This window comes from Pseudorca crassidens, chromosome 15 (genome assembly GCF_039906515.1).
Source record: "Pseudorca crassidens isolate mPseCra1 chromosome 15, mPseCra1.hap1, whole genome shotgun sequence".
Lineage (NCBI taxonomy): Eukaryota > Metazoa > Chordata > Mammalia > Artiodactyla > Delphinidae > Pseudorca > Pseudorca crassidens.
In genome coordinates this window covers 88,393,263-88,413,689 of record NC_090310.1, presented here as the reverse complement: position 1 = coordinate 88,413,689, position 20,427 = coordinate 88,393,263, and the positions used below count along the sequence as shown (strand labels likewise).

At 58.2% G+C, this 20,427-nt stretch overlaps 1 protein-coding gene and 1 long non-coding RNA gene across 6 annotated transcripts; one reads left to right on the top strand and one right to left on the bottom strand.

Moving 5' to 3' along the window:
- Positions 1-102: 102 nt before the first annotated feature.
- Positions 103-1,999, bottom strand: LOC137206519 (uncharacterized). The gene is made up of 2 exons (XR_010934677.1): positions 1,779-1,999; positions 103-240 (listed from the first exon to the last, which is right to left on the bottom strand). It is a non-coding gene; the product is annotated as an uncharacterized lncRNA (long non-coding RNA).
- An 876-nt stretch (positions 2,000-2,875) lies between these two features.
- YTHDF1 (YTH N6-methyladenosine RNA binding protein F1) lies at positions 2,876-17,560 on the top strand. Of its 5 annotated transcripts, XM_067708691.1 has the most exons (6): positions 3,171-3,188; positions 3,450-3,474; positions 4,512-4,591; positions 4,696-4,870; positions 11,691-13,211; positions 16,289-17,560. In XM_067708691.1, the coding sequence occupies exons 4-6, from the start codon at positions 4,781-4,783 to the stop codon at positions 16,313-16,315; spliced, it is 1,638 nt and encodes a 545-aa protein (XP_067564792.1). In that variant the 5' UTR covers positions 3,171-3,188; positions 3,450-3,474; positions 4,512-4,591; positions 4,696-4,780; the 3' UTR covers positions 16,316-17,560. The 5 variants fall into 5 exon arrangements, with proteins under 5 accessions (XP_067564791.1, XP_067564790.1, XP_067564792.1 ...); XM_067708690.1 differs by lacking the exon at positions 4,696-4,870 and having other exon boundaries at positions 2,876-3,188; XM_067708689.1 differs by lacking the exon at positions 4,696-4,870 and having other exon boundaries at positions 2,876-3,188; positions 3,447-3,474.
- The last annotated feature ends 2,867 nt before the right edge of the window (positions 17,561-20,427 follow it).

The following is a 20,427-nucleotide window of genomic DNA, read 5'->3' as shown; positions in this document are numbered from 1 at the left end:
GACCGCCTGTACCCCCAGAACCCCACACATGCAGAGCACACAGTAGTGCTCAATGAACACTTACGGAATTAGTGACTCAATGAGACACTTACGGAGGGGCAGTTTCAAAACCGTAAAGTGCTGTAAATTACAGGAGGCACGTCAAGGTTACTCCTGAGCTGGGGAGCAGGGAAGCCCGAGAAAGTGAGCAGGTCTGTGGCGTATGAAGCAGCTCCAGAGAAAGTGCAGAGGGGGTGGTTTCTGGAAGGAGGCCATTGATTAAGGATGAGCCCTGAGAGTTTAGGTGAGAAAGGGACCGGGGAGGGGCTGACGCCAGCACGAGCACCTCTATCACCCCTCGGGTGGCCAGGTGTCTTTGTTTGCAGGCCCCCGGAGGCCAGCTGTTGGGTGAGCCCTGTCCAACCCCCAGGGGGCAGTTTGCTCCAGCCAGGTGGTCACCTGAACTCAGGGCCAGCACCCTTTAGGCCCCACTCCCAGCTCGGCAGAAGGTCTCCCTGCCGGTGCATCCAGAGGCCTGTCTTGGGGGTCCCCTGCCGGATCTAACATCACGCAGGTGGCCAATGGGTGTGCTCTCTGACCCAGTGATCTGCCTGCAGGAACCTCCCTCTAGGTGTCCCTGCACTGGTGTGCACGTGCATCAGGGGCAGCGAGGCTGGGACAGCCTGGGAAGGACCTTCTGCCTCCCACCTTGTACCTTTCAGTACATAGATGAGGTGTTCTTGGTTTGTTTGTTCGTCTTTTTGGCCGTGCCACGTGGCTCCTGGGATCTTAGTTCCCCGACCAGGGATAGAACCCGGGGCCATGGCAGTGAAAGTGCTGAGTCCCAACCACTGGACTACTGGGGAAGTCCTAGATGAGGTTTTTCACCACGTGCTTACGTGCCTGTGAAACCAATAGAAAATCAAACCTCTTTAAATCAATGTTGGAAATGTTTAGACAATCCCACCCCAGCTGCGTACAGCAGGGAGGGGGTGCCTGAGGGTGGAAGGCCCCGGATGGGGTGGGCTCCCTCTGTCACTGGACACACCTGGCAGGAGACCCCTGAGCTACGTGCCTGCATGGACCCGGCTCCTCCTCAAAGCTGAAGGGTGACCAGGGGTCAGGTGGGGGAGGGCAGGAGCAGAGTGTTCTGGGCAGTGGGGAGAGCCCGTTGGTCCCAGCACAGACCCAGGGCCGGGCAACCCTTGCCTCAGAGGTCCCCGTGCTGCTCCAAAGCCTGAGCTGATCAGTGTCACATGAGTCTCCCACACCCCCTCCCTGTGCCAGGAGCCGGGGCAGTTTCTCCCATTCCCTTCACGGCTGGACCATGGCAGTGACCCTCTGCAGTAAAAGGAAGCTCAGCTCCACACTCCGTGACTCCACCCTTCCTGTGTCCTCAGGCCTGGCAGAGGAAAGGCTTCCCCGGGGCTGGTCTGGGAGCCTCAGCCCCTTGCGCTGGGCCCACAGAGTCCCCACCTTGGGCCTCTGGGGGCCTATGCTCCCTGCTCTGAGCGGCCCTCACACCCCCCTCTCCCTGAGATCAGTGAGGACCACTGCCAGATTTCCCAGCTGGCAGGGTGGCAGCCCGGGGTGGGCCCAGGTGGTGGCTATCAGATCCTGCCTGCCCCTTCCCTGGCCAGCAGGCCTGTGTGGCCATACCTCCGCAGGCCTCTGGTTTCCAGGGCTACTCCTTCCACTGCTCAGCCCCTGTAACTCACCTCCAAATTTTTCAGTTGACATTATTTGTGATCCCTGTACTGGTTGAATAGTGTCCCCCCAGATTCCTGTCCAAAGGATACCTGTGAGTGTGACCTTATTTGAAAGTAGGGTCTCTGTAGATAGAATGAAGTTAAGATGAGGTCATACTTGACTAAGGCGGCCCTAAATCCGATGATGGTGTCCTTATAAGCGGAGGAAGACTCAGAGGCAGAACACAGGGAGAAGGCCATGTGTTGACAGAGGCAGAGAGCCGGCATTCCAGGCCTTCAACCTTCAGCAGGTCTGGGCCTTGCGAAGATGTTACACCTGCCAGAGCCAGAAAAGAAGAAAAGAGACCCACCTGGAAGCCATGTTGGAGAGTGGCCGAAGGGGCGCGGGAGCCCCGGGGAGCAGCCAGGCCGGGGGCCTGGAGTGGGGTGGGCTGGGAGTGAGTGGGGAGAGAGAAGTGGTCTCCCTGCAGGAAGGTGGAGCCAGGAAGGGGCTGTCCATCTCTGAGGAGAGACCAAAAGGCACCTAGCAGGTCCTGGACTAGGGCAAAGTGCGGGGATGAACTCTTTTCCTCCCTGTGGTCAAGAATCTAACATGCAACTCTGATTATAAACTGGGGAACCCCTTGGAGACCCAAGAGAGCGCTCACACAGCAGCACCCTCGGGGAACCTCGAGTCGAAGGCTACGCGGGGACAGAGGCTGCAGAAGCCCAGGAGGAGCTGCCCCGAGGACCGCAAAGCTCAGAGCCTGGGCGCCCCTCCAGGGGTTGTTGGAGGGGCGTTTGGGGGAGAGCTGCGGGGTAGAGTGGACTGCAGCCTGGCTATAAGTGGCTTTCGGTGGGTGGCCGCACTCGCTGGCTCGAGTTTCTTCACATCTGGAGAACCAGCGCGGTGGTGCCACCAGGTTCACAACCTGCACCAGTCTGCGCCTGCACGCCACGCGGCAGCAGCATCATCGCCCCCGCTGCGCCTGCTGGCGCGAGGTCCGACAGATGCACACCTGCTGGGCGGTCCCCGCGGCGCCACTGGACACGCCCATGTGACTGCCCAGGCTCGCCCCGCCCTGCCGCGCGAGACTGGGACCCGGGTGTGAGATCCATCCCGCCGGGCGGCGACGCGCAGGCGCGGCGCGTGGCGGCTCGTCGACCTCCCGGCCTGCCCCGCGTTCGCTGACGTCGCGCAGCCTCGTCCTCGCTGCCGCCGCCGCCACCGTAGTCGCCGCTGCTGTCGCCGCCGCTGCAGCTGCCGCCGCCGCCGTTGCCGCCATTGAAGTCTGCGCCTCGTCAGTGCGTCTCGTCCCGCGCCCGCCCGCGAGCGGCCCGCGCGCCCAGCCACCGGCGCCGCCGCCCGGACGGCGCCCGGGGAGGAGGCGGCGGGCCCGGGGCCGCGAGAGCGCGGGTGACAGGCCCGGCCTCGCGGGGAGGCCCGAGCCGGCGGGCGCCCCGGCCCCGCACCGCGCCGGCTGTTCATGAAGCATGTCGGCCACCAGCGTGGACCCCCAGGTAGCGGTGGGGCCGGGGTCGCGGGGCCGGGCGCCGGGGTCGCGGGGTCCGCTCGCGGAGCGGGAACGCGGGGGCCGGGGTCGCGGGGCCCGGGTCGGGGTCGCGGGGTCGGCGTCGCGGGGCTGGGCCGACGTCGCCCGGGACCGCGGGCCCTTTGGGGCCGGAGCGCGCCGCCCGCCGGGAGGGGTTCTCATGGGTAATTTTGTGTTCCCCTCTCCCCTGGTGCTGTCCGCTCGCGCGTCTGGGCCTGCGGCGAAGCAGAGAACAAAAGGGCAAGATAATAAAGGTGAGCGGAGTCCGGATGGCGGTGCGGGCCGGGAGCGGAGGGGGCGGCGCTCGCCTAGAGCTCGGCGCGCGTGTTGGGGGAGGAGAGGTCTTGGAAGCGGCAGCCAGAACCGCGGAGTTTTTCTCCCTCTTCTTTGGGGAGACGAAACCTTAGGCTGTGATATTGGGGGAGACGTAACAGGTCGGAAGCAGGGAGTTTTCAAGGAGAAGCAAGCAAATCGGTGGTGAGAGTAACTCCATCTCTCCCTCCCACGGCAGGCTGGTTGATTGGGGTGGGGGAAGGGAAGGAGGCCGGGGGCCCAGCGACCTGCCTGTCTGCGGCCCCAGGTGTGGGGCTGGCCCTGGGGCGGCTGCTGGCCCTTGGCCCTGTACGCTGGCGCCTTACCCCAGTCTTTTGAGCCTCTTGGGATGCTCTGGCTTGGGGTCCACCCCCAAAACTCCGTCTTGGGAGAACTGGTGTCGCTTCATGTTTACTCCGAAGACTGTTTTGAACCAGTGTGTGTGTTACTCGGGTGTAACCAAATACGGTTATCATGTTTTGAGATTGGAGAAGGCCCAGCACTTATTTACCTTTCCCTTCTTTTCCTGGCTGAGCGTGGTGACAGTGGAAAATAAGAGCACAGCCAGATACCGGTTAAGAAGCGTCGCTCAGCTGCAGCTTCCCAGCTTTGCTGCCCACATAGCCAGGCTTTAGGAAGCACCGTTCTCTGTCTGGCAGACATAGATCTCAGCCCACATCATCTTTACCAAAACCTGGTTACGAGTTCCTTGCAGTATTTTGTCTGCACCTATATTTTGTCAATATCTACCAAAGTACGATTAATTTTTATCAGAAACGTAACCTAAGTTATTGAAAGTTTTGTATCAGCTTTCTAATTAGTTGTGTAAGTATCAGTTTTGTAATGTCTGTGCCCATTTTTAAGTAAAAGTGATTTATAGTAGAAGTTGATGGGTATAAACTTGACTATTTTTAATTTCTGTGATTAAAAGGAACTTTAAAAAAATTCAAAGGTAATATTTTGCAACTTCTCATTCTAGTACAAAATGGTTCTTTGCATCAGAAGGATACAGTTCATGACAATGACTTTGAGCCCTACCTTTCTGGACAGTCAAACCAGGTGAGTTTGTTTTTTTATTTTTTAACATTTTTACATTTATTTTGACTGAGGTTTGTAATAAACCTTTATTAGCGTATTTCTGACTTTATTATCCTAAACAACAGAGAAGCAGACTATAAAGTACTAGAAATAAAGGAAGAGGCTGACAAAGGCTTATATTGAAGAGCAGCTTCACGTTGAAGGTGGGGCATGCGTGCGGGGAAGCTGGTTTTCTCTCTGGAGGAAATGGTGTCCCACGCGCCTGGCAGGCACGCGGGATTCTCGTCGGCCTCAGCACTGGTGGGTGAGTGATGCACTGCGTTAGACAGAGCGGGGGTGTGCGGAGTTCTCTGAAGTTTTCCGGGGACTGTTTTTAGCTCTGGATGATTGGACGTTTGGTCTCGAGCAGCTAGAGCAGGACTCTGGAGTGAGACTGCGGCCTTGGGCTCTTCACACCGCTGCTGACTGTGACGCTTCTTCGATGGCTTGCCCCCTCTGTGCTTGCTTCCTCTTCTTAGGACAGTTGGAAGAGGCGGCTCCTGATAGGGTTGTGGGGAGGGTGAGACTAGATGGTGCCCAGAGAGCTCAAGGCGGCACCTGAGTGAGATGTAGCCACCTGTTCTCTCAGGTGTCGCAGGCTTTCTCAGCCTTGGCACTAAGGGGGTTGGGGACAGAAACGCTCGCTGTTTGGGGGGCCTTGTAGGATGTTGAGCAGCGTCCCTGGCCTTCATCTGTGAGCTGTCATTAGTATTTGCGTACCACCCTCCGCATAACAACCAAAAACGCCTCAGCAAACATCTGCTGGGGGGCTAAACTGTCCTGGTTAAAACCACTGGGCTAGTTGGAGTTGAGGTTTAAGCAAAAGATCTGCCGCTTTTAAAATGCACAGTGTATGTTTGCTTTAGAGCAAAGTCAGGCTCTGCCTCTTCCCTGTGGGATGAAGCTAGTCTGCCCTTCTGTAGAACGTCTTAGAACTTTTCTCCATTCTTCTCCTCCTGCTGCACTTGGCAAGTCAGCAGCTGAGGAGCCTGAGAGACCCTGTTCAGGGGGCCCCCTGAGGGCCCACCCCTCCTCTGGGCAGGACAAGGGGCTGCTCAGTGACGGGCTTTCAGCCAGAGGTGATGGCAGGAAGTTAAGTGGACTTACTTATTTCTCTTACGTGATTTGCTCTAGCAGGTGTTGTGTGTGGATTTTAACCAGAAATTCAAGGGAGGGGGTCGCTTCACTTGGAATCTTTTTTTATAAGGTAGGAGCTTTTGATACTCAGGAGGATGTCTTTAAAAGTGGAGTAGGTGACTTTCTGACGTCAGGGGAGTAGTGCCAGCTGGCTCGCGCTGGAGACGCCGCGTGGAGGCACCGTGGTGGGTTGGTGCTATCAGTGGACAGCCTTAAAACATCCTCTTCATCTTGTGTGTTAAAATGTGTACTTGTCAGCAAGATGATTAATCAGCACATCACCTAGGAGTGAATTTATTGAGAAAACTCTTAATTGAGAACAGACCTTCCAGAAATGCCCAATTGTTGCAGAGTGTAGGAAGCGTGCAACACGGGAGGGCTCTTAGATCCTAGTTTTCCCGGCCTTTTCGTCGTACGGATGAGGAACCTGAAGGCCAGAGAGGCTCTGCTGTGCCTGGTGGCAGAGCCAGGCTGTGGACTGAGGGTCGGTACCTCTCACCCAAGTGTGCAGCAGGATCCTTTGGTCCTGTGTTCGCCACTCGTTTCTTCACGTGGGCTGTGATGCAGTCAAGGGTCCCTTGAGATTGTCACTGCCTCTAGGTGTGGCCTCTGCCGTGACATCCAGCCCAGACTGCTAGTGAGGAAGCCGGAGCGGAGGTTGGTGTGGCAGGAAGCAGTGAGCGCACACTTCCTGTCTGTCCACTTAGCCTTTACTGAGGTGGTGTTGACGTGAGATGAACTGCCCGTGTTTAAAGAGGACGGTTTCATATGTGGCCTTTCCCTGGTACGCATGCGCACCTGTGGAGCCGTCACCGCGGTGGAGGTCGTGGGCGTATCCGTCAGCCCTGGGCTGCTTTCTTACCTTTCTTAACCCAGCTGTGGTTTGTAGTAGCCGGTTGGAGACACTCTGGTGTTCTGATTTGTGACGCCTTAGCGCTTCGGAAGACTTGGAAAGCATTTAAAAGCGTGCCTTTCCGTTAGCTGACTTGTACCACGCTCGGGGTGGGTGCGCTTCCCTCAGAAAGGCCTGGGGACCCTGCCCTCGGTGTGTGTTTTCCTTCCTAGTGGCACCCCGGAGCATCCTTACGTAGCAGACTTGAACTACACTTCAGTCAGCTGTTTGGACACGATGGGGGGAGAGGAAGCACGGGGGGGCGGTGGGGGCCCAGGGGCGAGGGTGTGGGGCTCTGACGCTGCTGGCTTGTCCTGACTTCGCCCTCCTAAGGGCCGGCCTGCTTTCTCGTTCTCTGTTTTTTTCTTTGAAAGGTAAGGAAAGACTGCAAGGACCCAGAAAGTTCCTGCTCAGAGTTTTGGAGACAGCGCCTCTGAGTTTGGTGTAGGTGCTGCTGGCCAGATGCCAGGCCGAGCGTGTGGACGGAGAGGTTACCGGGGATTCTGCGTCTCCACTCAAGCACTCAGTTGTCGACAGCCTTGTCAGCGTGCCCGGTCACGTCTGACGTAGACAGAAAGGAGAAAAGTCAACTTTTTCGTTTTTCCTCTTTAATAATTCAGCTGTGTTCTAAGTGTACTGAGAAGCATTCGCCTTTTAGGAATGTTGTATAAATTTACTCGTTTCAGGTTCTAGGGCTGATCATTTGTAGTTGCTTTAAGCCGTGCTGTTGATCGAGTCCTCTGATGAGATGTGGGTAGAGCTGCCCGGAGTGCTGTGGGGTGTCCGCCACTTGAGGGTCAGTGTGGCATCTCTTCGAGACCTCGTGTCCACTGTCTCTCACGTGCCGTCCGTCCTGCGTGGTCGAGCTGACAGTTACGCCTCTCTGCTCTCTTGGCAAGAAGCTCCTGTCTGGCCACCCTGAAGGCTCCTTCCTTGGAAATGGTGCTCAGCTGTCACCCAGTGTTTCTGTCAGGTTTGGGGGCGTTTCCCCCAGCGGCACAAAGCTGGACGCACCGACGCCTTCTCGCAGCGCCTGCGCCGTGCAGAGAGCCTGGAGGAGCTCAGCCCGCGCCTTCCTGCTGCTCCACAGTGGCTCCGGGGGCCTGGGTGGGGGTCAGGGGGAGCACTTCGTCATGGGCACTGGTTGCCAGTGGCTGCGTCTGGGAGCCGGGGGCGTCCTTCAGACGCGGCGATGGTGCCGCCGAGTGGCATCGGGACACACTGCTCACCGCTGTGAAGCTGCTCAGAGCCGCGCACCTCAAGGGGGGAGACAAGCGCAGAAATTGTGTGGGTGTCGGAAGCCATGGTCTCCTCTGACCTGACCTGCAGCCTGAAGTCCAGGAAAAGCGAGCGGCCAGCCGCACCCCAGGATTTTCCCCAGGAGCTGTGGGCGTGGGGGGCCTGCTCTCAGCCCTGGGTCACTTTGTCACTGCTTTCACAATTGCCCTTGGTACCTCCCCTCTTGCATAGTTTATTCCAGCCCCCTGCATCCCCCACGTAAATGCTTCTCAGCGTACGAGGTGTTCCATGTGCCTTGGCGTCTGAAGCCTTGGACTTTCCGTTTCTCCCTCCAATCCCTCTTCTTGGTCACTGTAATGGCTGAGTCACTTTATTGTTTGTGAACCTTAAAGCATTTGAGTAATTTCAGAACTTCTCAGAAAAATGGATACAGGAATCAAACGTTCCAACTTTCAAGCAGGTGGTTTTGGTCATTGAGCATGAGGGTTTTTTATAAAACTGGTTAAGTTTTGTTTTAAGTACAAAAAACTTAATTATAGAATAGGTTTATGGGTTTATCGTGTTTTACTGTTTGGTTTTTCAAAGAAAGTCATCTAGGGGTAAGTGTCACGACTATTGGAGTTTATTTTGTTTGGAGTGCCCATTTTGTTTATCACTTTTGACTCGGTCACAAGGAGGCGCCCTGAAAGTCCAACGCTTGGGGGTGTCTTTTCTACTGTCACTGGACTAATTCTGCCTTGGAGACCTGTCAGCCTCCCTTTCTTGAGTCCCTAAGTTATACAAAGGCTACAGTTAGACGTGTCACACGTGAAAGTGGTCTTCGGGGGGGCGCGGTTTTACCTGCGTCGTCCTTAAAAGAGTTGGTTCCATGCTGCTCCTTTGAGTAGCCCCGCGATGCCTCTGCACAGAAGTATTAATGCACTAAGAGAAAGGGCGCGATTTGTCGTCATCCCTTTGGTTTCTGCACCCACGTCCCTGGCAGGTGAACTTGGGCCTCTTTACCTGGGCTGCACAGCTAACTAAGTAGATGGCATGTTTGCTGTCGCAGGAGCCCAGCTGGGGAGCGTGGCTCTGAAGAGCCTGAGGCCGCGGCTGGGCGGGCTTCTGAGGGGCTGGGTGTGAGTTCGAGCAGTGCCCGAACCCTGCGGTGCCCCTGGCGGCCTTGTGTTGCAGCTCTCTGAGTGGCACGGTTCAGTTTCACTGTGACTCGGGGCTGGGACAGTCAGCCTGAGCACTGCGGACAGTGGCCCGAGCCCTGGTGGCGGGGGGCGGGGCAGGGGATGCGGACCGCAGCAGGGAAGGCCCCACGGGTTCTCCTGCTGTTCCTGGCAGCTTTGCCTGTTACTCCGCTGCTTCACTCTTGGAGTTTGGAAGGAGACCCAGCAGATGTGGTAGAAGATGGGCTGCCAGTAAGGGGATGAAAATGGATTCAGTTCCCAGCACCGGAGGTCACTGCATGCAGCCTGCCGTGCACCCCGCGGCCTGGTGGGGACAGACGATGTCGGGAGGGCTCGGCCAGGGCCAGCTCGGAGCCCTGGGGATGGCGGTGCGGGTGGCACGCGGCATCTGCTTAGTAAACCACAGCTTCTTACCCTGTGAACTTGAAGTGAGGCGTCTTCGTTCCTTTTGTTGTATGAATTTAAGTGTTCAAGGGAGAGCTGCAGTCCAGGTTATTTCACGATTTTCCAGTAAAGAGCTGCAGCCTCACTGGTGCTCTCCTCGTAGTGACCTGCCTGCATTGACACGTTGTGGGAGGAGAGGGTGGAGTCCTCCCAGGGCTGCCTCCGCCTTGGTCCTGCCTGTGGCTGGGTGAAGGATTCGGGGGTGCCGGCTGGCTCACCTCCTCTTTCCCTGGACAGTCCTGGCTGGAGGTGGCTGAGAACTGCCCATCTGCACGATGGGGTCTGTGTGACCAGGGTGTTGGGCTTCTCCATTAATAGTGAGGTTGGGGTGGACTTGAGGGACGTGCCGTGGTTAACACAGTGCTTGTGGTCTCACGTTTTAAGGGAAGTCCTGTTGTGCTTAAGGCTGAAGCGTGGGTCAGAAGGGAGGTGCTGGCCCCGTGGGCTCAGTGTTCCGTGGCCGTGCTCCTGTGGCTCCGGTTGGATGCGTGGCTGTGTGGTGTGGATGCCACGCAGCCCTTGGGTCCTCTCTTCTCCCGAGTGCATTCCTTGTGTGCGAGGGAGGCCGCGTTGATGTGGCCCCGCCACTGCCGAGGTGGGTGCCCAGCTGATGGGGGAGGAGAGTGCTGGCCTCTCTTCAGAAGGCTTGTCCCCATTGTGCTGTTGAGGCACCAGTGGGCGCCGAGGTCAGAGGCTGGAGGCTTCCACCCCTGGGGCTGCCCCACCTCACAGGGCAAGTCCGCCACCCTGGCCTCCCAGGGACTGACTCTCCTCAGAGCAGCCCCTCCTGCGGGCACAGGGTGGGTGGAGGCAAGCAGGGAGGCGGGGCTGGGGGGCCACAATGCGGGGGCCAGAGTCACTGAGATCCTTTCAAGGGCAGTGGCTCAGGCGGCTCCCCTGCATTCAGAGCACTGATGACGGCCACTTGTCTGGCTTTTTCTACCCCCTGAGAATCTCAAGGATTCGTGTTAACAGGCAAATAGGTATTACTCCATTTTAAAAGTGCTTCTGGAATAGTCTGCCGTCAAGTGGAGCAGCCAGCAGGAAGGAGGCGTGATTCCCGAAGCCCCAGGAATCCTACGATGGGGCAGGGGGGAGGAGGTGCCAGGGGGGACCAGCGGAGGGTGCCTGGGTCAGCACATCCCGTGCTGGGCCGGGATGTGCCGAGGAACTGGCCTGTCCTCCACGGGACTTCTGGGGGCTCCGGAGAGCTACTCCCTGTTCTCATTCCAGTGAAGCAGAGCCTCCTCCAGTCACCTGGGACACCAGCCACCCTCTGCCGGCCAGGGCAGCGGGTCCTCTGACTGGATGACAGGTGCGGGGTCGGGGAGGAGGGCTCTAGCCGCCGCTCTGCTTGTAGAACTTTCTGGTTACTTGGGAGAACTATGCAGAAATCGGACCAGACATGTTTGCCCCCGCTCTTGCTTTCCTTCACAGCCTTTCCGCTCTCGGGCCCAGTTCTGACCAGGACCCCTGGGTGAGTCTCTCTCCAAGGAGACGTCTTCCCAGAACTGCTGACCCCAGGTCTAAACCCAGCCCTGGGCAGCTTTCTTGAACCCCGCCCCCCCCCCCAAGGGGAGGCCCTGCAGCTACTTAAACTCCTCCCAGGGGTTCCGGCCATCACACGGAGGCACATTTTCAGTAAGGGTCTCCCCGCCGTAGCCAGCTCCCCTCTGAGAGCCCCAGGAAACGGTGGGGACTGAGGGGGCCAGACCCCTTTGGGCTCAGGGGTAGGGGCGGGGCGGGAGTCCTGGGGGTCATCCAGGTGGGTCATCAGTACGCCTGTAGCCCTGAGCTCGTGGCTGCTGCCTCCTTAAAGCTTGCTCACTTGGCGCTGTGCTGTCCGTGCTGTCAGTGTCCTGCGTAAGCATTATTGCCAGTGGGACAGAGACCTGTTCCTCAGGCTGAGTGCCTTGAAGTGGGCCACTCTTCAAGGTGCAGTGGAGGGGTTGCTGAGAGGATTGCTTCACCTAACTTGAATCCAGATCAGTTGCAAGTGACCCTTTTGTTTGGAGTGGCCCCTGGGTCGTCTGGGCGTCGCCCTCTCTGTCCTGGCTGGGCGCGCTGGGAGGGGAGCCGGTGCTGCACAGGCCCGTTCCCCACCAGCCTGCGCTGAAGTAGGCGTGCTTGACGTGGCAGCGCCTCCTCCGGGTCGGGACACGTCTAACTCATCACGTGCTTGTTTCCGCAGAGTAACAGTTACCCCTCCATGGCCGACCCCTACCTGTCCAGCTATTACCCACCATCCATCGGATTTCCCTACTCCCTCAATGAAGCGCCGTGGTCTACCGGAGGGGATCCTCCAATCCCATACCTCACCACCTACGGACAGCTCAGTAACGGAGACCAGCATTTTGTGCACGATGCTGTTTTCGGGCAGCCTGGGGGCCTGGGGAACAACATCTATCAGCACAGGTTTAATTTTTTCCCCGAAAACCCCGCCTTCTCGGCCTGGGGGGCGAGTGGGTCTCAGGGGCAGCAGGCTCAGAGTTCAGCTTATGGGAACAGCTACACCTACCCGCCGAGCTCCCTGGGCGGCACGATCGTGGACGGACAGACAGGCTTTCACAGCGACACCCTCAACAAGGCCCCTGGAATGAATAGCCTGGAGCAGGGCATGGTGGGCCTGAAGATCGGGGATGTCACCACCTCTGCAGTCAAGACGGTGGGATCGGTCGTCAGCAGCGTGGCGATGACGGGCATCCTTTCCGGCAGCGGCGGGACGAACGTGACCATGCCGGTGTCGAAGCCGACCTCGTGGGCGGCCATTGCCAGCAAGCCCGCCAAACTGCAGCCGAAGATGAAGGCGAAGAGCGGGCCCGCCGTCGGGGGCGCGCTGCCCCCTCCGCCCATAAAGCATAACATGGACATTGGCACCTGGGACAACAAGGGGCCCGTGCCCAAGGCCCCGGCTCCGCAGCCCCAGCCGGCCCCCCAGGCGGCCCCCCAGCCCCAGCCAGCCGTGCAGCCCCTTCCCACCCAGCCTCCCCCTCCGGCCCCACCACAGCATCCGGGCCCCCAGCAGCCGCCCCAGACCCGCTGGGTCGCCCCTCGCAACAGAAGCACGGCGTTCGGGCAGAGCGGGGGGACCAGCGGCGACAGTAACTCTCCCGGGAGCGCCCAGCCCAGCGCCACCCCGAGCCCGGAGTCCCACCCCGTCCTAGAAAAACTGAAAGCCGCCCACAGCTACAACCCCAAGGAGTTTGACTGGAACCTGAAGAGCGGCCGCGTGTTCATCATCAAGAGCTACTCAGAGGATGACGTGCACCGCTCCATCAAGTACTCCCTCTGGTGCAGCACGGAGCACGGCAACCGGCGCCTGGACAGCGCCTTCCGCGCCCTCGGCAGCAAGGGGCCCGTCTACCTGCTCTTCAGCGTCAATGGCAGCGGCCACTTCTGCGGGGTGGCTGAGATGAAGTCACCCGTGGACTACGGCACCAGCGCCGGGGTCTGGTCCCAGGACAAGTGGAAGGGCAAGTTCGACGTGAAGTGGATCTTCGTCAAGGACGTGCCCAACAACCAGCTCCGGCACATCCGGCTGGAGAACAATGACAACAAGCCGGTCACCAACTCCCGTGACACCCAGGAGGTGCCCCTGGAGAAGGCGAAGCAAGTGCTGAAGATCATCGCCTCGTACAAGCACAGCACCTCCATCTTCGACGACTTCTCGCACTACGAGAAGCGCCAGGAGGAGGAGGAGGTGGTGCGCAAGGTGAGTGTGGGTCCCGGGGGTGCGGTGGGTCGCTGGCAGGGGCGGGGGACGTCTGAGTGGTCACCACCCCGGAACCTGGGGTCCTTTTCCAGTTGTTAAGAAACACTGGTGCACACACTCTTGTAAAGGACCTGCGGGTAACTTGCTCCTTTTCTCTTTGAATTATGATGTTTTCTAGAACAGTGCTTCCTAGTCTCTGTCCAGCCAGGAACACTTAGAAATACTGTTCTGTGGCCCTGGGGCGGACAGGCGGGGCTGCTGGGGCAGATACCCCACCGAGGGCCTCGCTGGGCGTTGCCCTCGGCAGCAGGGACGCTCTGGTCTAGGGCTCGCTGCTTGCTCCTCTCTCGAAAACCCAATATCCTGCAGTTTTTGGAAACCTGAGTTTGCTCGTCTAGAGAGTAGAAGGGCAGGGGAGGGGGAGGTTGGAATGCAGGCAGTTCATAACTGAAATGTGTGCGTCTAGAGTCACAGCGAAAACCCTTGGGTGGGTCTCTGAGTGGGTCCCAACCTCCTGTGACAGCCCACGGAATGAGTCTGCTCTGTAGGAGATCAGGGCTCAGAGGCCTGTCAGTTGGCCCAGAAATGGGAAAAATAAGGACATTGTGACACACTTGGCAAAGCCACTTCGTTCAAGAGAGTTCGTCCTGAGATTCTTCCTGCTGTTTTGGTGTTAAAATGTTCTTTCTTTCGTGAAATGTCAGTTGATAATAGGTGGGTTTTCAACCCCTGTTCAGTCCTCTGTATTACAAAAAAAAAAAAGCGTTACCCATCTGGGAAGTTCAGTGTCCTGAGTGTTTTCCGGCAGAAAGGCTTGTAAATGGGGTGTACAGAGAACACAGTGCTGGTAGCGGTTTTAAAGTTGTACAAAACTAACAGCTCACAGTTTGCAAAACTTTGAAAGCAGGTTGGTCCCACTCTCACTCTTGGGCGGAAAGGAGAAGGGCTTATTTCCAGTTACTGCGAAATTGGGTATAAAATGAAACACCAAATTGCTGGATTTGCAGGGACAGGACGGAGATCATGCTCACGAGACTTGACGTCCCTGGTGACTGGGCGCCGGCTCTGCGTGTGTGGCGTCTTAGGTGCTGTGGCCCTGGGTTCTGCTGGTTGTGATGAGCTGAGGGGTAAACTTGTGCCCCGCCCTGGTGGGTGTTTGAAGGTGCTGGTGACCTAGAACTTGCCTCGTGATGGAGCTGGCGCGTCAGGAATGGGCGGAGGAAGGAGCAGCCCTCCCTCAGACCCTCAGGGCCCGAGGCTTCCAGGTGTTACTGCAGCGGGCTCGGCCCGCTGTCCTCTGCCGCCCAGTGTCCTCTGCCGCTGGGCTTCGCTGTGAGGCTTCCCCGGGCTGCTCCTCCCTCCCCCTGGGGCAGCGAATGCTCCAGAAGCAGGTGAGCGCCTGCGAGGAAAGGTGCGCGGGCCAGCTGGGCTGAAAGCCTTTGTCCACAGGGGTCAGCGTTCCATTAATCCATGTTCTGGAAGCCCGACCTCTTGCTGTCCTGGTGGCCTCTCTCGAGCTCGCTGGACTGTAGAGGAGTGGGGGTGGGTCTCAACGTTGCCCCAGAAACTTCCACCAGGACGCTTGTCTTCAGGGCTCGTTCTGGAGTCGGCAGCTGGCACTGCTTTCCGTGCAGGAGTTGGGTGTGTCCTTAAGAAGGACGGGTACTGAGATGAGGTTGGGAGCAGCTCCCTGAAAACCCTGAGCTTGCTGGCGAGGCCACTGCCACCAAGAAGGCCTCCCTGGAGACTCTCAAGAAGTCCTTTTGTTGATCAGCTGGAGTTTGACTCCATTGCTTTGAAATGATCATGACGCTTAGAAACACGTTGTGTTGAAAGGTAAGATGTACTTGCTCTTCTGCAGGAGTGCTGGCTGTCCTGCATCTCAGCCGTCCATCTGAAAGCCAGCTGGCTCCTTAGGGAAGCACCAAGTCTTGTGGCAGCTGGGTCAGACCCAGCCCTGCAAGCCTCTGGGTTTTAAATGTAGAAACAGCCACTCCTTAGGGCGCTTAAAATAGTGCAGGTTTTAAGTGACAGAGTCAAGCTGAAGAGTCCCTCATACGACCGGACTGGCCACGGTCCGGGGTCAGCTCTGCACAGGCACGCAACTCAGTGGAAAACCGGGCAGACAGGGTTAGGAGTGCGCCGTCTCTGTTGGGTTTGCTGTGAGAAGAGGCTGTTCACAGTCTCGGGGGTGGTGGTCCTTGTAATGGTTGAAGGGAGTCGGAGCTTTGGGAGGTGCCCACGCTTGTCGGCACCACTCCAGCCGCAGCCACTTTGAACTCCAAAGAGAGGCTTGCGCTGCTCTCCAGGAGGGGCGGTAGCTGTGGTCTTCCTCGGAGGATGCAGAACACGGAGCTCCTGATCCTTCCGGTTCAGAGTTCAGGGTGGGGAGGCAGTGTTAATTCTTGGAGCTGCGGCCATCCACCCACCCAGCCCGGCTCACCCACATGCTCTGGGGCTTTTCAGGACCGTGAGACGGTTTGAAAAGCACCGCAGGTGCCCTGCCCTGGTGACGGCACAGAGGATGTGGGGGAGTCAGCGTCTTATGAACCTGAAGACACACGCGGTCCGTTTCTAGCAAAAGAGAGGGTTTTGCTTGTGTTGTACATTACACGTGTAGTGATCCCAAATGTTTGGGCGTTGCGTCATCGACCAACCCCTGTCCGACAGTGTCCATTACCAGCTTCATCCTGCTTGAGGGGGGCAGGAGGAGGGGGACTGTTCCATGTCTCAGCTGAATCGTAAGTAGAGGCCTAGATGGCTTCCGGCAGGCAGGCAGCCGTGGGGAGGGACTGAGCTGCGGGTCACAGGCTTGTCACACACTTTGGGAAAGGTGGTCCGCTTGGTGGGAGGAAATAAACTGGCCAGGGGAGTCTTCCCTGCGCAGGTGGCCACCACGTCAGGCGGTTATCAGGCGCCCATTCCGTGTGGCCAGGACCCCGAAGCTTGGAACTGTCTTGGGCGGTGGCCCCTGCAGGGAGCCGGGTCCAGATCTGGCCACAGCACCTCGACCTGGAGGGAATTTGTCTGCGCGGCACGTTCGCTCACTGTGTTAAGCTTCTTTTCTCTTTTTACAGGAGCGGCAGAATCGAAACAAGCAGTGAGGACGAAGCAGGTTCTGTACCGTCAGACGTGGGGCTGGCGCGGTTGGAGAGTGTGTGCTCGGTGCTGTCTCTTGGCGTCGGCTCTGGCCGGCCTCGCGCAGGGCTCGACTGCTCGCATCTTTACGTTCTTTGTAGTTTATTTTTGCCCAGATGATCTGCATTTGTTTGTATTTTTTGTATGTATTACAGTATTGTAGAACTCACCAATAAAGGACTATGTTTTCGTCAGCTTATCAGTCACACTGACCTAACGTGAAATATAAGTATGCTTAAAAACAAAAACCTAATCCATCCCAAAGATTTATTATTATTATTATTGGTGAAAATTATGTTCTCATGTTCACGGTCATTTAATATCTTTACGTGAGACCTCTTGTCTCTCACCCCTTTCGCTTTAATAGCGCGCGTAAGAACCCGTGCGTCGCCCGGCATTTAGCGTGTTCTGTTCAAGGGCTTCCCTTCAGGATATGCCGAAGTCACAGGCTGATGACCGCCTCGTCAGCCGCTTTGCCATTTCGTCTGTTACCTGTCGTCTGAATGCTGATCTGCCCGTTTGACTTCTACTGGACAGAAGGATAAATTCCAGTCTCCCCAGTTTGGTGAACCTGCTGTTTCCTGGGAACACGGGTCTTGCACAGCCGTGCGCGCCCGGCGGCTGCTCTGCTCTTACTCAGGCGGTGACCACAGGCCCGCGTGCGGAGGCCTTCCTCGTTGTGTGCAGGCCGTTCGCTCCCCCTTTTCTTCACTGGAGAGTCCTAATGCCGTTTCACGTTTTTATGCCAATAATGCTAAGCTTTAAACCTGGGATCTGGTAGTCCAGACGGTGTGATGGGTGATGCCACCGATTGTAAATTTCAGCGTGCGTGTCTAGTTTTTTTCCTGTTGAATGGGTACAAAAAAGCAAACAAACAGAAAACCTTTTAGAAACTGAATTTGCTGTCGTGTCTTGTGGGACGAGGGGCCTCCGAAGCACTCACCACGGGAGTTCGAGCATGAAAGCGGTGTGCACGCCTGCCTGGCGCCCCGCACACGAGCCGGGCAGAGGCTCCCGTGCGGAGCGCAGGTGCTCTCTGAAAGCTGTACTCGCCAGGCCCTCCGAGTTACAGTTTAAGCCGTTTTATCTAGACTTGTATTTAGAACATGTCACTTTCTCTGAACTGTTATTGCCTGTACGGAGTCACAGACGACATCGGATAACTTCCTCTAGGAGAATACAAGCCTTAATAAACAATACCTATTTAGCAAGTCTGCAGTCACTTCATTCTTCACCCCGTTTTACCGGTTAATGTTTTTGTTTGTTTTTTGCTGTACGCGGGCCCCTCACTGTTGTGGCCTCTCCTGTTGCAGAGCGCAGGCTCCAGACGCGCAGGCTCAGCGGCCATGGCTCACGGGCCCAGCCGCTCCGCGGCATGTGGGATCTTCCCGGACCGGGGCACGAACCCGTGTCCCTTGCATCGGCAGGCGGACTCTCAACCACTGCGCCACCAGGGAAGCCCACTGGTTAATATTTTACTTGCAGAGCTGGTTAAAAGGGTCACTTCGAGAGGTCCGTGTGTCTCCCATGTCTGCCAGCCGTTTCTCACGTGTGCTTGGCCGTCGGGTGGCCTCAAAGAGCAGGTGGCTCCCGGCTCGTCAGGTGGTCGGTGGGCGATGCGCTGATGGCAGTGCTGTGACACGGTGCCCTGCCTCTTCCTGCGAGTCAGCGGCAGAGGCCGTGACAGGATCAGCTACCAACCGGCCTGTGCACCTGTTCCTTAAATGGCACAGGCTCTGAAGGTGACCCCCAACGCTGCCAGCTCGCACCAGCCCTGGATCAGAGGGCGGCTGCCCTGCTGGCTTTGGGGGCACTCGGGCCTGAACGTTCCCGAGGAGGGAAAGCTACGCAGGTCGCGGTGTGGAAGGGTCAGCGGGGACCTGGCGTCACATCTCGCTTACAAAGGGCTGCTGCTTGTCTGCCCTCCCCAAAAACCCAGCTGGTCAGCCCACCCAGAAGCCCACCCGCGGGGAGTCTTAGCTCTGCGGTGGCTTCTGTCCGCCCAGTGTGCTCCACACATCCCTCCGGCTCCAGAGGTTTCCTCGGAGGGTCTGACCGCAGACCGCGTCCTCACGGGCTGGCCCATGGGCGGCTCTTGCGCACTGGGTGTTAAACTGTCCAGTGACAGGGAGGCCCGGACAGAGGCGGGCTTGGCCTGCTGGTGGCCTGTGGCTTCTCCCTCAGTGGGCCCTGTGCCTTGGGTCCCTTGCCATCCAGGAAACGTGGGGTGGGGTGGGGGCTCATCGGGCACGACAACAGCCTGAGCCCAGGCCCACGAGCAGGTTCTTGTCAGGGCGCGGGGTCCTCGTGTCCCACCAGCGAACGCCGTGGCCGCCAGCGGAGTCCTCGCGTGGACTACTCAGCCTTGTGTGCAAACCGCTCCTGCCCCCTCCCCAGCCTCCCCTGCACGCCCCCCGCGCTGGCTTCTTCCGCATCCTGCAGTCGCTTTTGAGCTTTGCATGCTCAACTTTTTTCGAAACCAGTGTGTTGTAAAAGGAATTTGAGCAGTTGTCCTGCACCGCGTCTTTACTTCAGTGACAGGATGAGTCACCCGGGGAACCTTTTTGAGCTGAGTGATCACCCGGTGGACCACGTCTTCCTGTACTGGAAAGGCCCCCAGAGGAGGGTGCAGGGGAAGGGGGATGGGAACAGCCATGCGCCAGGTAGTAACTTGGACCCCTCCTCGCCAGGCAGCGGGTCCAGGGTAGGTGCCACCTGGACGCAGCCTCAGCACCCACCCGGGGGCCCTGGCTTCACCCCTGACGGCAGCCTTCCTGCGGGCAGCTCTGGGAGCGACCAGACAGGTGCCCGACCTGCTGGCCCCCGTGGTGACACAGGGTGAGGCTCCCGTCGAGGGTCCTAGCGGGTGCAGAGCCGGGAGGCGCAGGAATACCCCTCCAGGTACAGGGCGGCTCTGGGCTCTTGCAGGCTGGCAGTGCGGGTGGTGGTTTCTCATGTGACCAGGCTGCCCTCTGCCCCACTGGAGTCTGGGAGGGGAAGAGAGATGAGGGGCTGGGGGCCGACCCCTGCTTGACATGGTGACAGGGTAAGGTGACATGGGGAGGGCCATGTCACCTCAGCCCTGCTTAACTGGCTTGGAAATTAGGGGTTCCATAGGTTGAGGGGGAGGGGCTCTCCCCGGCAGGGGCCCAGCCAGGCCGGGGACCCAGGGCGCAGTGCTCTGGACGAGTAGTGGCCGGAGGCGGCGTCCAGCCCCGGAAGCATCCCTCCCACCTCCCAGGTGTCGGTTCTGCCACCACCTCCATCCGTTGGGAGGAGACCCCGAGCCCTCCCTCTGTCTCGGGACAGTTTGCTTGGGTTGGGTTAGTGGTGGCCTTGGCGTCCCCAGGGCCTACAGGAAGTGGCAGGGTGGCCTGCCTCGCCCCTGTCTTGGTGGGAGAGACTGAGGGGGGAGCAAGTACCATTTCTCAGTCTAGGTCGAGAGGTCAGGAGGGTGGGCTTGATGAGCCCCCAGAACGTCCAGGTCCCTGGGCGGAGCTGCTCCATGGCTGGGGAGGGCCTCACTCCCCTTTGCTATTTTGGGGGGCCTGCCACCCCCTTGGGACAGGGCTTAGGCACCTGGAGATGGAGAGGGTACCGGGTGCCGCGAAAGGGGACCCTGGTCCCAGGTCGGGGAAAGCTGCTCACAGAGGCATATTCCAGGGGGCTAGGATGGGGGTGAGGGCTGGTGAGGAAGCCACATTCTTTGTTTTCAAACTTTTAATTTGGAAATAATGTCAGATTTACAGGAAAGCTGTGAGAAGAGGAATAGAACAGAGAATACCTTTCACCCAGAGCTGCTTGTCGCCGGCGTTCCGCCCCATTTCCTCAAGCATTTGCTGGCTGTGTGTGCGTGGGTGTGTGCGCGCGGGTGTGTGTGCGTGGGTTGTGTGTGTGGGTTGTGTGCGTGTGTGCGTGGGTGTGTGCGCGTGGGTGTGTGTGCGTGGGTGTGTAGGCATGCCATTGTCTTGTATGTGTAGGTATGTGTATATATAGGTGTGTGCATGTGTTATATATGTGTGTAGATGTGTGCGTGTGTTGTATATGCGTGCCTGTGCATGTGTAGGTGTGTGTGTGC

Excerpts from the sequence above, each read along its gene's own strand:
- YTHDF1 (XM_067708689.1), top strand. The coding sequence starts at position 3,162 with ATGTCGGCCACCAGCGTGGACCCCCAG. Across the intron at positions 3,189-3,446 it reads CCACCAGCGTGGACCCCCAG|CAGAGAACAAAAGGGCAAGA; the intron begins GTAGCGGTGGGG and ends CCTGCGGCGAAG. Across the intron at positions 13,212-16,288 it reads AGGAGGAGGTGGTGCGCAAG|GAGCGGCAGAATCGAAACAA; the intron begins GTGAGTGTGGGT and ends CTCTTTTTACAG.